The sequence below is a fragment of the Sarcophilus harrisii genome, chromosome X, assembly GCF_902635505.1.
Source record: "Sarcophilus harrisii chromosome X, mSarHar1.11, whole genome shotgun sequence".
NCBI classification, from domain to species: domain Eukaryota; kingdom Metazoa; phylum Chordata; class Mammalia; order Dasyuromorphia; family Dasyuridae; genus Sarcophilus; species Sarcophilus harrisii.
Window position 1 is genome coordinate 13324232 of NC_045432.1, and position 12562 is coordinate 13336793.

The window sequence follows — 12562 nt, forward strand, 5'->3', positions numbered from 1 at the left end:
CTAGCCAATGGAAATAGGCGGCGTGAACTCGAATAGTGTGACTACTTCAAGGGGATTCACTATTTGCACCGATCTGGACCGAGCCATATATACGCCACACAAATGACATACCGCTTCCCTAGCCATTAAAGCAGACTTCCTAAATGCCTCTGCTAGGCAATACTTAGTTAACCTATTTCTACTTATTCTATATACTCTATGAAAGTCATAATACTGCATTACTTTAAAACCAGTTCTGCCTAGAGTGCCCTAAATGATCAAGTTCTTACTCTATTAATTACTCACTTTTATTACTCTGTCCAAATGATCAGATTTCTGAGTATCTTATTTTATCAGCCAGGAAAATATCCCCTAGGAAATATCAAAAGGAGAATTCGCTTAACTAAGAAGGGTAGATTTTCAAAACTACGGCAATACAAGATTCCCACCAAGCCTGTGGGCTTGCTGGCACTGGGGAGGGCTGCCTCCCGAGAGTCTTTGCTCCACAGCAGTGAGGGGGGAGGAGGGGACACGACATCTGCATTTCCCCTCCCCCCAAGGCTCCGAGCAACAATGTGGATTTTGTGCACAAGGTTGGGTCTGTTTTTAGATTTCCTATGAGTTGAGGCTCTGTGTGTGTGTTTAAAAAAATTTTTTTTTTGGGTAGCCGCCTATAGAGGCCCGGCACGAGGTAGGGAGGGAACCGAGTGATTCGGGATTATCACTGTCTGCATTCTGATCCGCGCTTCATTTGCTGCTGGGAGAAGCCACTCTCCTTTTGGGGTCGGTTGGCGATTTTTATTTCTTGCCAAATCAAGCCTAGATGGTGTGACTCGGAGGCAACGAGCCCAATCGTGCTAATTATGAAACCGATAGATTCAAGCGTTCTCATCCAAGTGGCCGATGATGTTCCCTTTCAGAGTCCTCCCCCTTGTTTCCCACACCGCTTTGGGAACGGCCTATCTATATTCTTTTGGTGTCCTTCACGGGGACAGATCGGGGTTCTCTGAGGGTGGATCCGAATTCTGAAGGCATCCCAGAGGCATTGATCGTGGAAGGAGGTGGAGGGGGGAGGTCCAGGCCAGGCAGGAAATACTGTCTGGGGTCATAAATGTGGTGTGACCATAAAGGAATGAGATCTGATTTTCTCCAAGGCCATTGCCAAAGACAAGGCCTTTCTACCCCCTTCCTCCTTCCTTTGCCCCCCACCCCCACCCCCCAGGGCTGGGGCAACTTCCCAAGAGGAGAACAATGCTCACTGGGAGGGGAAAGATACACTCTTGGCTGTTAACAAGGAGACTTATTAGTTTCTTTTCCTTTGAGTCCAACCTCCCAAGTTTAAAATCCAGAAGCTAAAGCAAATGTTTGCCGAGCCCTCGCTTTCTCTTCCAGCCACGTATCTTGACTTTAGGTGGGGGAAAGAAGGATACCCAATCCTTCGGTCGCGGACAACGAAGGGGCAGTGGAGACCTAGATGGGTCTCAGGAACTGACTAGGCCTTTTTGGAAGCGAGACCCAAATGGTGTTGGCAGGAGGCCAGGAGGCAGAGCACAGGGCAGGGCTCCCTTCTGAGGCCGGTAGGCAAAATCCAACAATGTTGTATGTGTCCCATTGCGCTCTGTTATTCTAGTTGGGGTGGAGAGCATTTACGAATTCTCATGTCTATGCGGCAGATTTGGCACCTACGACCATGTCAGCCAACTACATGTGTTCAAATAAAGGAGGCTTTGTGCATTCAGGTCAGGTTAGTGAGAGAGACCCAGGAACAGGGCGAGTCACTGTGCAGAAGTCTGCCCAATAGCATCTACATTTTCTTCTCTCTCTCTCTCTCTCTTGAACTATAGCATTGACATGAGGCCATCCATCAGATTAAGCCTGATTTTTTCCAGGATATACTCTTTTGAATCAATGCACTCCCATCCATCTCGCCCTATTAGCTGAACAGATTTCTGTTTATTCAAACCAGACAGCATTTACTAGGTGTCCTGAGCTGAAAAATACTGAGCCGTTTACAAGGGTCATTTCGAAAGGCAAGCGCCTGGGCTCAGAATGTGGTGCAGGAGACAAAATACGAGGAAGAAACTGCGGCACATTTGCCCACATGGCACAGAAGTGAGGGCATTTAGGACCAAGTGGTGCGAAATAAGATTTTAGGTTTTGTATTCAACCAGCTGCCAACCTCAGGTAATTGAACTAAACATAGCTTTGGTTTAAATGAAGGAGCGCTCAAAGTTGTGCTTGGTGAAGGCATCTCTTCCTCCCCACAAACACAGCTGGGAAACCCAATGGCTACCGCTTAAACACGGCAATGATGTCATTTTACCATTAGTTTTTGGGATGTCACTAAGAATCTCCCCATCCTTCTCCTTTCTTATAGTGCCTTTTAAAGCTACATGAAGATAATCTTCTGGGACAGGTCTTTTAAAAGAGGGGATTTTCTTATTAAGGAAAGTCTGGGAAAGGGGCAATTCAATAATTTGGAATGCCACGGCACAAATATCTGGTGTTCTGGGTGACTGGACTGGGGAGGACTCGATTCAGACAGAGTATTGTACTGCACCCCAGAATTTGGCTCCTTGGTCACATTTTGACTTGTGTTCAGCTAAACCTGCTTTTAAGATGGCTCTTAGAAGGTTAGGGAGAAAAGACAAAGACTCCAGCTTTAGCAGACCTTGTCAAAATGAATCTTTTAAATATGTTTCCCATATTTAAAGAGATAACCAAGTATCCTCACCCATCCTCCAGCACGGTCAGTTATGGAAACCCGAATGGGAATTGATCTGTTCCATCCATTAGGGCAACCTCCCTCATGCTCTGAAGGAAGGCTGATTAAAATCCCACACGTAGCCCCTCCCTGTGTACCTCAACCCTCTATCACCACCGACACACCTTGAATTATACGCTGTACCATCTGGGAGAAGAATTCCCATGGAGAAAATCAACCTGGTTCAGAGTGGGGAGGGAGGAGAGCAGCTTACATTTCGAATGGAAGAAGAGATGGCTCAAAATGGGCCAGACCTATTTGGTCTGGATAACCACTTTGTGTCGTCACATTGTTTTCAAAAGAATCTGCATAGGCAGCTTCCCTGAGTGTCCACTTTGGTGAAGTGAGCTTTGCTGAATTCTGCACAATTGGAATTCTTTTCTCTTTTGGGTTACCAACAAGATGGAAAAACCAAACCAAACCAAACCAACATGGCAACCTGCTTTGTGAAACTGATCGGAATGGAAGAGGAGGACATCCCTCAGTGGTCTAAGCCCAGCTCTCCCATCCTCTGCTTCTTTCCAGTCTCTCTAGGCAGAAAAGCAACCAATGTTAACTAAAGTCAAATCATCTGGTCAACAACTGGGCACGCCCCTCCAAAAACATGCACAACTAGATGCCGCTTTCTTGAAAGGACACTTCAAGGGTATCTGAAGGACCCGAGTGGTGAACGTGTCTTTTTTTCCAAAGCAACTGACTGTCGTTCCTCCTCCCGCTCATCCCCAGTGGTATACCTGAGTCTGGATCCTGTTAAGGCCTCGAAACCAGAGGATCTGGCCACGGCGGAGTTCCCGCTCGGCGTGGTCGATCTCTTCCTCGTCTTCTGCCATCTCCTCGTCGGTGATTTCATCCTTTCCTGGCCCATGCCCTGCCTCTTTCAGGAACTTCAGCTGGCTGGTGGGGATGGTGGCAATGACCTGAGCAGAGTCAAAAGCCCCCAGAAAGTAAACAGATGATTGTCCACCAAGGACTGTCTAGAAGGGCCTCCTTTGTCTCCCAGCTTAATACAAGGCCTTGGGCTCTAGCAGAAGTCCCAGGCAAATGGTATACCTGGGAGGCTCTGTCTCTCCCTCTGGCTCCTAGCATTCACCTAACAGGGTGTGTGTGTGTGTGTGTGTGAGCACTCACCTCATATATTCTTAGGCTACCGCTGCCTTGTTTCCAAGCTCAGGTCCTTGTATTTGCTTGTGCTCAAAGGCTTGGGCCTGCCCACGCTCTGGGCCTAGTTTGGGCATTTAGCTCAGCATGAAGTGCACTGGTCCTGGTTTCACATCCCTGGCTGCCCAGACTCTATTTCTACTTTAGCCTACTTTGGGCTCTTGATTCTTACTGCCTGACCCACTGAACTTGCTCTCCTCCCTCTTTCCTCTCTGCGTTACCTGATCTCCCTGGATCAGCACCATCGGCCCTCTTCCTTGAGAGTCTGCTACTTATAGAGACATAAACAGGGTGACAGGTGACCCTAGGTCTAGGTGACATAAATAGGCTCCAGAACTTGGAGTCAGAAAAATCTGGATTCAAATCTGGATTCAGACACTTACTAGCAGTGTGACCTTAACAGTCACGTCACCCTGTATGTCTCAGTTTCCTTATCTGTAAAATGGGAATAATGACACCTCCCTCCCAGGGATGTTGTAAGGGTCCAGTGAGCTCACATGTGTAAATAAGCATTTAACAGGTGCTTAATAGATGCTTATTTCCATTCTATTTAGGGCGAGGCACTTTTCCCTGGGCCTGATGTCCTACTCTGTAACAGGAGGGGAATGGCTGGCTGGCCTCCATGAACTCTAAGGCCCCCTCCGTATGACTGCCTGTGATTCCATGTTCCGTTTCAGGGCTGTGCTGGAGCCAGCTTGGATAGCGTTGAGTCTATTGTTAAATTTTCAATGGGAGCATTTACGCATTGGAAATGGACAAATGTTACAAATCAAGGATCAATTTATTGTTTGGTTGATTATCTAGACTTAAGAAAAGGATGGTGAAAATCTTAATGATGCAGATGAAACATAAAAATGTATCGTGCACAAGTCTCTGCCCCACCCCAGAGGTGGTTGTTAAATACTCACCAGTGCACCTCTGATTATTATCATGTAATAATATACAGTATATTGTACAGAGAGGTAGATAAAGTCAGGAAGACCTCAGTTCTTCCCCTGACACACACTGTATGTGTGACCCTGGACAAGTCACTTAACTCCTCGGTATTCTGGGGAACTCTCCAAGACAATTAAGTTATAGAGCATATCCTGATCTTCCTGGAAAGAGAATGTTTCTTTCTGGCAGCTCCCTACACTAATGAAATCATAGGTTTGCGCCAACAAAAAATTATACAGTAATGGCTAAAGCATTTATTAAGTACCTACTATGTGCCAGGAACTGTGCTAAGTGCTTTTTTACAATGATTATCTCCTTTGCTCCTCACAACAGCTCTGGGAGGTAGGTGCTGTTAACCCCATTTTACAGATGGGGAAACTGAGGCAAACAAAGCTTAAGTGACTTGCTCAGGAGCAATACATAAAATATTGTTATACGACACTAATGTAATATGAGAATGTAATAAAACACATCATTTTTAATCCTAATATTCTTTTGCTGATATACAACCAATGCACTATCAGAGGCATCAAACCTTCCGCTGACTCCAAGGACAATTGAGAACTCCCCCCCCCTTTCCCCCCTCCCCCGGCAATAACAGTTACAACAATGACTTGTAAAATACTCTAGGAAGTGAACCAGTGGCATGACCTGAGCAAAGACTGAGAGGAACCCCGCCCCCTCTCCCCCCCATCCCCTCGGAGCCCACAGAATGTCCAAGGTCCTCCCGGTTATTGGACAACGCTACTGCCTAAGGTTACAGTTTGTTAGTGGCAGAGCTGGGATGAGAACCCGGGGATGATGGGGAAATGCCACAGATGGTGCCAATGGATGGTATCTAGAATAAGGCAAGGCTGCGGAGCTGGGCCAAGAACACCGAAGAAACAAAGTTTTTACCTGTCCCCAGACGAGTTCCCCAATACCGATGAACAGGCACCAGAGCCACTGTTCTATGGTTAAAGGCGCGCAGCTGAAGGGCTTCCCACCAAACTGCACAATCACAATCTGTAGGAGAACAAGGAGACCTGAGCCACACGTTTTGGTGGCAGGGCTGGCCAAGCTGTTCCCATCTTCTTAACCTCCCTCTGGCCTGTACCTGGAGTAGCTTTCGTTTCCCTCATTGGGTCTCAGTTTCTCTGCGTGTAAAATGATAGGATTTTTAAGGTCCCTTCTGGCTTTAACGCTTGGTGATCTTTGATTCTGAGGTCTGCCTTCTTTAGGAAGCCCACCTAAAGCTCCAGCCCACAGCAATAATGCCTCCTCCCTCGAATGCCATAGGGCTTGGCTTTACTTAAGCAAGTATTGCCTATGGGAAACTGTGGGTGATGCAACTGGGGAAGGGAGATGGAGAAGGGCAAGAGCTTTCTCTTCAGTGAGTGAGGAACTCCCCAGAACCCACATTTAATCCCTTTCTTTAACCCAGGGAGTGCAGCCGCTCTGTGAAGTCTTGGTAGCTATCGTTGATTTGATATCTTGGGAAATGACTGACCCTCACCGGCCTTAGGAGTTGGCCAAGGGTGGCTCAAACATTCTGCCTCCATTTCTGCTCTGTGTGCTGCTGCCTTGCCCTTTCCTTTCCCTCCCCTAGGCCTAGTATTGTTCATCGTGGCCTTTGCTGACCCTGTCCCATTCCCATCGAACCTTACTCGGATGCAAGGGTCTTTTGTGTTTTCATATGTGCATTGAGCACATGATGCTTTTCCCAAAGGGGAGCTCTAAGGTGGCACGTTTCAGGTAGCTGCCTACCCTGTCTCTGTATAGGGCCATCCCTGCCTTGTGCTAACCAACTCCTTAAACTAGAGGTTCTTAACTGGGGCGTGTGTGTGTGTGTGTGTGTGTGTGTGTGTGTGTGTATGTGATGGACCTCCTCACAAATTTAAACTCTGCCTTAAAGTGATCTGGAGGAAGTGTGCTGCTGCTAAGAAGAAAGCAGTGGGGCTTATGAGGCAGTGGGTGGGTGCTTCTCTACAGGATGCAGCATTGACATCACATCTCCACAAGGGTTAAACTAAGGAAGGAAAGGAGTCCTGCTGCCTCAAGAGGCAGGGGAGTGTGTGGGGACATAAAAAGATGGCCCCTCCCTATGGGCTTCCCGTTTCCTCCTATCTAACAAAGACCTATCACCGGCCTTTGAGTTGGTGTCCCGTGGCTTCTAGCCACCAAAATTAAGGGGGGATTCAAAGGGCAGCGTGAAGCCCCCTGCATGATGGGCTCCAGGTCGGCACTGCAGCAGAAACTAAATAGACTAATCAGAAGAAGGTATCCCAGAGGCCGGTGGCCGTGAGCCAGAGGGATTCTAGAGTGTTTGCTGAGTGGGAATGAGGCTGACCATAGCTGCTAAGGGCCTCTTCTGTTTTATTGGCTCCCGCCCTCTGGCGCGCTCTCTCTGTACTCTGGAGCCGCTGCCCCCATGGCCTGGCCTTAAGAGGCTGGGGCTGGTGAAGCTGGTTTGGTTTTTGTGGTGCCTGGACTCTCAGGTGCACGGGCCGGACCCACCAGTCACTTCTGAACTCAAGCCTGGACTTTTTCCTGGGGAATTGGGGGGGGGCGGTTTAGGGAAGAGAAGCAGCTTTTCTTCTGAAAAATAAATGCCAAAAATTGGGAATTTCAAAGAAGTCCCGAGTAAGGGATACCTCTGGAGCAGCACGATGTTTTTGGAAAGTCTGAGTTTGGGAAATACCTGGCCAGTGAGCTTGGGGCCATGTTCAAATTCCTTCTGCCCAACAAAGAAGCACTTGATGAAACCGTGCCCCGCCTAGTGCTGGCACCGGGAGGAGGCCCTGTGGCAGGGGTGGTCTTGCCAGGCTGCTTCAGCCGCCCTTTCCCCAGAGCCCAGGCCTGCAGTCCCTCTCTTCCTCCCCTTCCCCTCTTCCTCACTTATAGGGAGTCAGGCTCACTAACTGCCTCCTTTGTCCCCTCTTTCACGTAAGGAAAAGTGAGGGTTTAATGCCTTTTCTTCAAGTCCAACTGAAAGCCAAGAGTCAGGACCACCCCGCAGGCTTTTCCAAACAGAGCTCGGCCCTCTCTGCCGATCTGGACAACTGGGCAGACCTTAAATCTGAGTCCCTGGACCAGCTTTACTCAGAGGCTCAGTGAGCGGCTGCACACACCAAGGGATGGGCTGGGCTTCTGGGAAAGTCTGCTGTCCATTCGAGAAATCACAATTGTACCTAGCTCCCCCCAGGGCTTAAAGGGATATATTATGCCAATGTAAATACCCTTGGGCAGGGGCAATCAACTGAGTCACCCACCAACTAACAGCTCCTTAGGGACCAGAGGATCTGCTCACGAGGTGAAAGTGGCTGAGAGAAGCTGAAGATCTTGGGAGTGAAAAGGCCTAGTGCCTGTCACTGGGGTAAAAGTGGTGATGGTGGTGGCCTAAGGCCTTGAAGGACCCCCAAATCCTACTTCACAGGCTTGCTTTGGGTGGGTCCATCTTCTAGGTTAACCCTCCCTTTTCTTTTCTCTCCCCCAGTCTCCCTTTATGAGTTGCTTCCTCTTCCTGCGAGAACAAAAATTAACCCAGAAGACGGGATTGTCTTGTTCACTCCCATTTGTACATCCAGTTCTTAACAATTAGCATTTAATCAATGATTTGGGTGCCTTTATTCTCCTCAGCTTCTAGTCCTTCTGTTGTTAGAAGGGGAAATGGCAACCCAAAGTCAGTATTCGCCCACGGTCACGTGACAAGTAGGTGGCCAGAGCGGCCTAGATTCTCTTACTTGAATGCCAAAGGTGCCCAGGACAATGGAACAAAAGATGGGATTGCTGAAGATGCCTTCGAAGACGTTCCTCTCTCCGTGGATTTTACGGGCGTTGATCTCGTTACAGAGTTGCATCAGAACGAAAGTGTTGAAGATGATGGTGTAATGCTCTGAGGGCGGAGAGTGCAGAGGGGCGTTCCGGCCGCTGTCGATGTCAAACATGACCTCACCTAGAGTAGAGAGGAAAAGAAGAGAGGGGCAAGGGAAGTGGTCAATGGGCAGGCTGTAGCGGACGCCAGCGAGGGGGAGGCGGTGTTTGGCTGACGGAAGAGGGCACATCCGCCCTATTCAGCCTCACTTTTCCCCACCACCCTTTCCTGTGAAGTCAAGCAGGCCAGCCGGGAGCCTTATTTGACCCTAAAGATGGAAGAGCTTCCAGCTTCATAGGGTTTACTTAAACTCTTATCACAGTGAAGGGGACAATCTGTTCACCTCGCTGAGGATTTGGATTGAGAAACTTGGCCTAGCCCCTGAGGCTCAAATCACAGGTGCTGGTTCTGATCCACCAATGAATCACAATCCCGGATTTTGATTCACTCCCGTCTACAGTTGGGGTAACGACAACTTTCTATTAACGCTTTCTTTCTGAAAAACCCAATAAGGTAAGTAGTTTGATGATGATGACCTCCATTTTAGAGATGAGAGAACTCAGGCTCAGAAAAGAGAAACGGCTGACTCAAGGTCAGTGACGATTAGCTTACTGCCCTAAACTGAGAGGGATGGATGGAGTGAAGCTGAGGAGAATGGCTGAAAGGTCTGGCTTGAAAGAAATATAATATTTATTCTTTTCAAAGTAATGCAGTGAATTCAGTATCGGGCAAGAATCGGCACCAATCACTTGCGCATCAGACGGGGGCCAAAAAAAGGAGAAGGAACGAATTTGTTCTGTGGGGTCACCGAAATAGTCCTTTGCCCCAGTCTCTTCTGCCTAACTACCCCCACTTTGTTTGTTTGTGCCTCTCCACCCAAAATCCGGTTGACCAAATCCGTGTGCTCAGCAGCACGCTCTACCTGGCTGGAATGGCCCCTTACGCAGCTAGGCCCGACACAACAAAGACTGCTGCTGTATTCAGCCTGGAGCCCCGGATTACCTCTGGATGAACCCCTGGCAGTGCCCACGTAGTGAAGCAACATACCACCGGCAGAAAAGAAGGAAACGTCTTGGATCTATACTGGAGACTGAGGACAGGGCCTCAGGGAAGAGCCTTCCAGGGAAGGGGAGATGGGGCTGAGAGTCAAGAGGAGGACACTGTGCTGGGCCAGCTCCAAACTCAGCTGGAAGGCTCGGTCTAACAGGTAAGGTCAAGGGATAGCAGCTGGCACATATAAAGCGGCCCTTTACACCTGGGGAGGTTGGCACCAAGTCTGGGGGAACATTGCGGTGGGGAGCAGCAGGGGGAGAGAGAACAATGGTCTGTCTGATGTGCCTTCCCGGCCTCCACGCAAACTCAGACTCGAACGTTCCCTGATAACTTTGGCGTGTTGTGCCTAGTCGTCTCTTTAGTATTTCAAGCAACATTAAGGGTTGAATCCCTTTTCTGGAGTGAGGGTAGGGAAGGGGCTGAGGTGCCAGGGTGCATGATGGGAGTGGGGTGGCGGTGGCCGTGGATCTTCCCTCGGGTCCTGTCTCTGGGTCCTTGCTTAGGTCCCTGTTCCCCTCCTCCCTGTCTTTTCTGTAACGTGAGAGGCTTCCTCTTCGACTTAAACAACTCCTCGTACCCAGGACCTCTCCTAAGCCCTGTAGCTGTTCGCTCTCCGCTCACGTTGCCCACAGAGGAACTTGGTATTTATTTACTTCTCTGTTTATCTGTTGTTTCCCTCACATGGAATATTAGCTCCTTGAGGGTGGGGCCACTTTTGCCTGGGTATTCCGGGCAATCCACAGCACAGGTAACTCCGTGCTAGGAAAGAACCGGGCCTGGCCAGGAGGAAAAGCTTAATCGATGAACTGAACCGAACCGAATGAATCAGAACAAGGGCCAAGGACCACCAGGGACTGTCACTTTTGATTTTTGTCAGTGAGGAGAAGGGGGATGAGAGAGAGAAGGAGGAAGCAGACGAGTGGACCATATGTGTCAGCACGGATCAGGGGCAGACTCATATGCTCCCGACCCTCCCCCTTCTCCATTTCCTCCTCTTGGATCCCCCTCCTGCCTTTCCTCCCCTTTCATTTATTATTTCCTCTTCAAGGTCAGAATATATGTCTCAGGACAAGAACCTGCCAATTCCTGGGCCAAGACTGCTGACCTCTTCGAGGAGAAGACTAGTTAATATGAGGTCTGTGTAGATTGACCCTTACAATGACCCTGTGAGGGAGGTGCTCTTATCCCCATTTTACAGTTGAGGAAACTGAGGCAAACAGATACACAGTTAGTAAGCATCTGAGGCAGGATTTGAATTCAGGTCTTCCAGACTCCAAGTCTTGGCCTAGGTCTTTCCTGATTCCTTCCAGTGGGGGGTTGCATGTCCCTTCCCAGACGAGGACAACCTCTCTGTCCCCGTGTGCACCTTCTCTGCAACATCTAGTCTCAGAGAGTTGCCTCAGGGACAAGAAATTAAGTGACTTGTCCACCGTGGCTGGAATGTTTCCGAGGTTCTCTACTCAATATACCAGGCTGGCTTTTATCTTTCTCTGTCTCTAGTCTGTCTGTCTCTCTCTATTGTAGATATCAGACCTTTATCAGAAAACTTTGCAACGAAGCTCCCCTTTCCCACTGCCTCATTTCCTTTCTAGCCACATTGATTTTATTTGCTCAAAAGCAATTTTCCATAAACCAAAATCGTCCATTTTACTTTGTGACCGGCTCGAGCTTTGATTTAGTCCAGGATGACACTTTGGCAGAGCGGACAGAAAACTGGCTTTGGAGTCTCCGAAGACCTGAGTCTCAGAACTTGATTTGGGGCATGTCACCTCACCTGGAAGGGAGCCAGTTCCCTTACTTTAAAATGAAGGGATTTAACGAGCTGCCTCCTGAGGTCACTTCCAGTTCTCAGCAAACCCACGCTCCCCTAGCCGTAGCCCTATAAAGCACCTCCTTCCCTGACTCAAACTCATTTAGGATGGTACCTTTCCTATTTCGGCCTCCGTGCAAACCTGAAACCCATTTGGAATTCGTCCCCGCCGAGCCGGGGCAATCGCTCGACTTCTGGACATGGGCAGCTCCCGGGAGCTTAGAGGGCCGAGCTGAAGTCCACACGTCAAGGCTAACGTGGGCGCACAAGCCTGACTGGTAGAAGGAATGGCATGGGCAAACTGGCAGAAGCGGCCTACCTGCAAACAGCAGGGTGAAGATGACAGTGAGCTGATAGATGGCGTGGCCCAGAATATTCTTCATCATGGTACGGGAGATGAGGGGCTTGTCTCGACCATATGGCTTTCGCAGAAGGAGGGACTCAGTGGGTGGTTCTGTTGCCAGGGCCAGTGAAGCGAATGTGTCCATTATGAGGTTCACCCACAGCATCTGGACTGCTTTGAGAGGGGAATCCTGCGGGCAGAGAGGATGAGGAGGAAGAAGTTAGGCCCTGGGGATCACGGCACCGCCTGAGCCGTTCAGAGACGTGAACCGGGAGCAGAAGTATTTACCTCACAGAAATGCTTCCCGACCGAGCAGGTACGAGTTGTGGTCCTTGTAGAATGAAAAAAAAGCCGCCCAGTTTGGGCTCAGTTTTAGGGGTGTTTGGTTCAGATGAAAACATGAGACAGCTCATTTGAGTAAGTGTGAGCGTGCTATTCCCTGCCACTTCTGTCACGGCTTTGAGGTTTGGCATGGTGTTTAGCTAAGCCTTTAGGGTGTGTGTGTGTAGGTGTGTGTGTTCGTGTATGTGTGTGTCAGTGTGTGTGTGTGTGTGAGTGTGAGTGAGTGTGTGTGTGTGTGTGAATATGAATGCATATGCACCTGCACCTTTTTCCCAGGTTGTGGCAGCAGCCTCAGGGATGGACCCCGCCTACCTATTTTCTTGG

General features: G+C 49.2%; 1 protein-coding gene across 12 annotated transcripts in view; it reads right to left on the reverse strand.

Moving 5' to 3' along the window:
• ATP2B3 (ATPase plasma membrane Ca2+ transporting 3) overlaps positions 1-12562 on the reverse strand; it is a 106380-nt gene that overhangs the window by 10735 nt on the left and 83083 nt on the right. For 11 of the 12 annotated variants that reach the window (XM_003774696.3, XM_003774693.3, XM_012553184.2 and 8 more), the window contains 4 exons: positions 11873-12086; positions 8560-8771; positions 5735-5842; positions 3478-3660 (listed from right to left, as the gene is read on the reverse strand). In XM_003774696.3, the coding sequence (XP_003774744.1) occupies positions 3478-3660; positions 5735-5842; positions 8560-8771; positions 11873-12086 (717 nt within the window). Of the gene's footprint in view, positions 1-285; positions 352-3477; positions 3661-5734; positions 5843-8559; positions 8772-11872; positions 12087-12562 lie in introns of all 12 variants that reach the window. The other variant, XM_031945139.1, reaches the window with a different exon arrangement.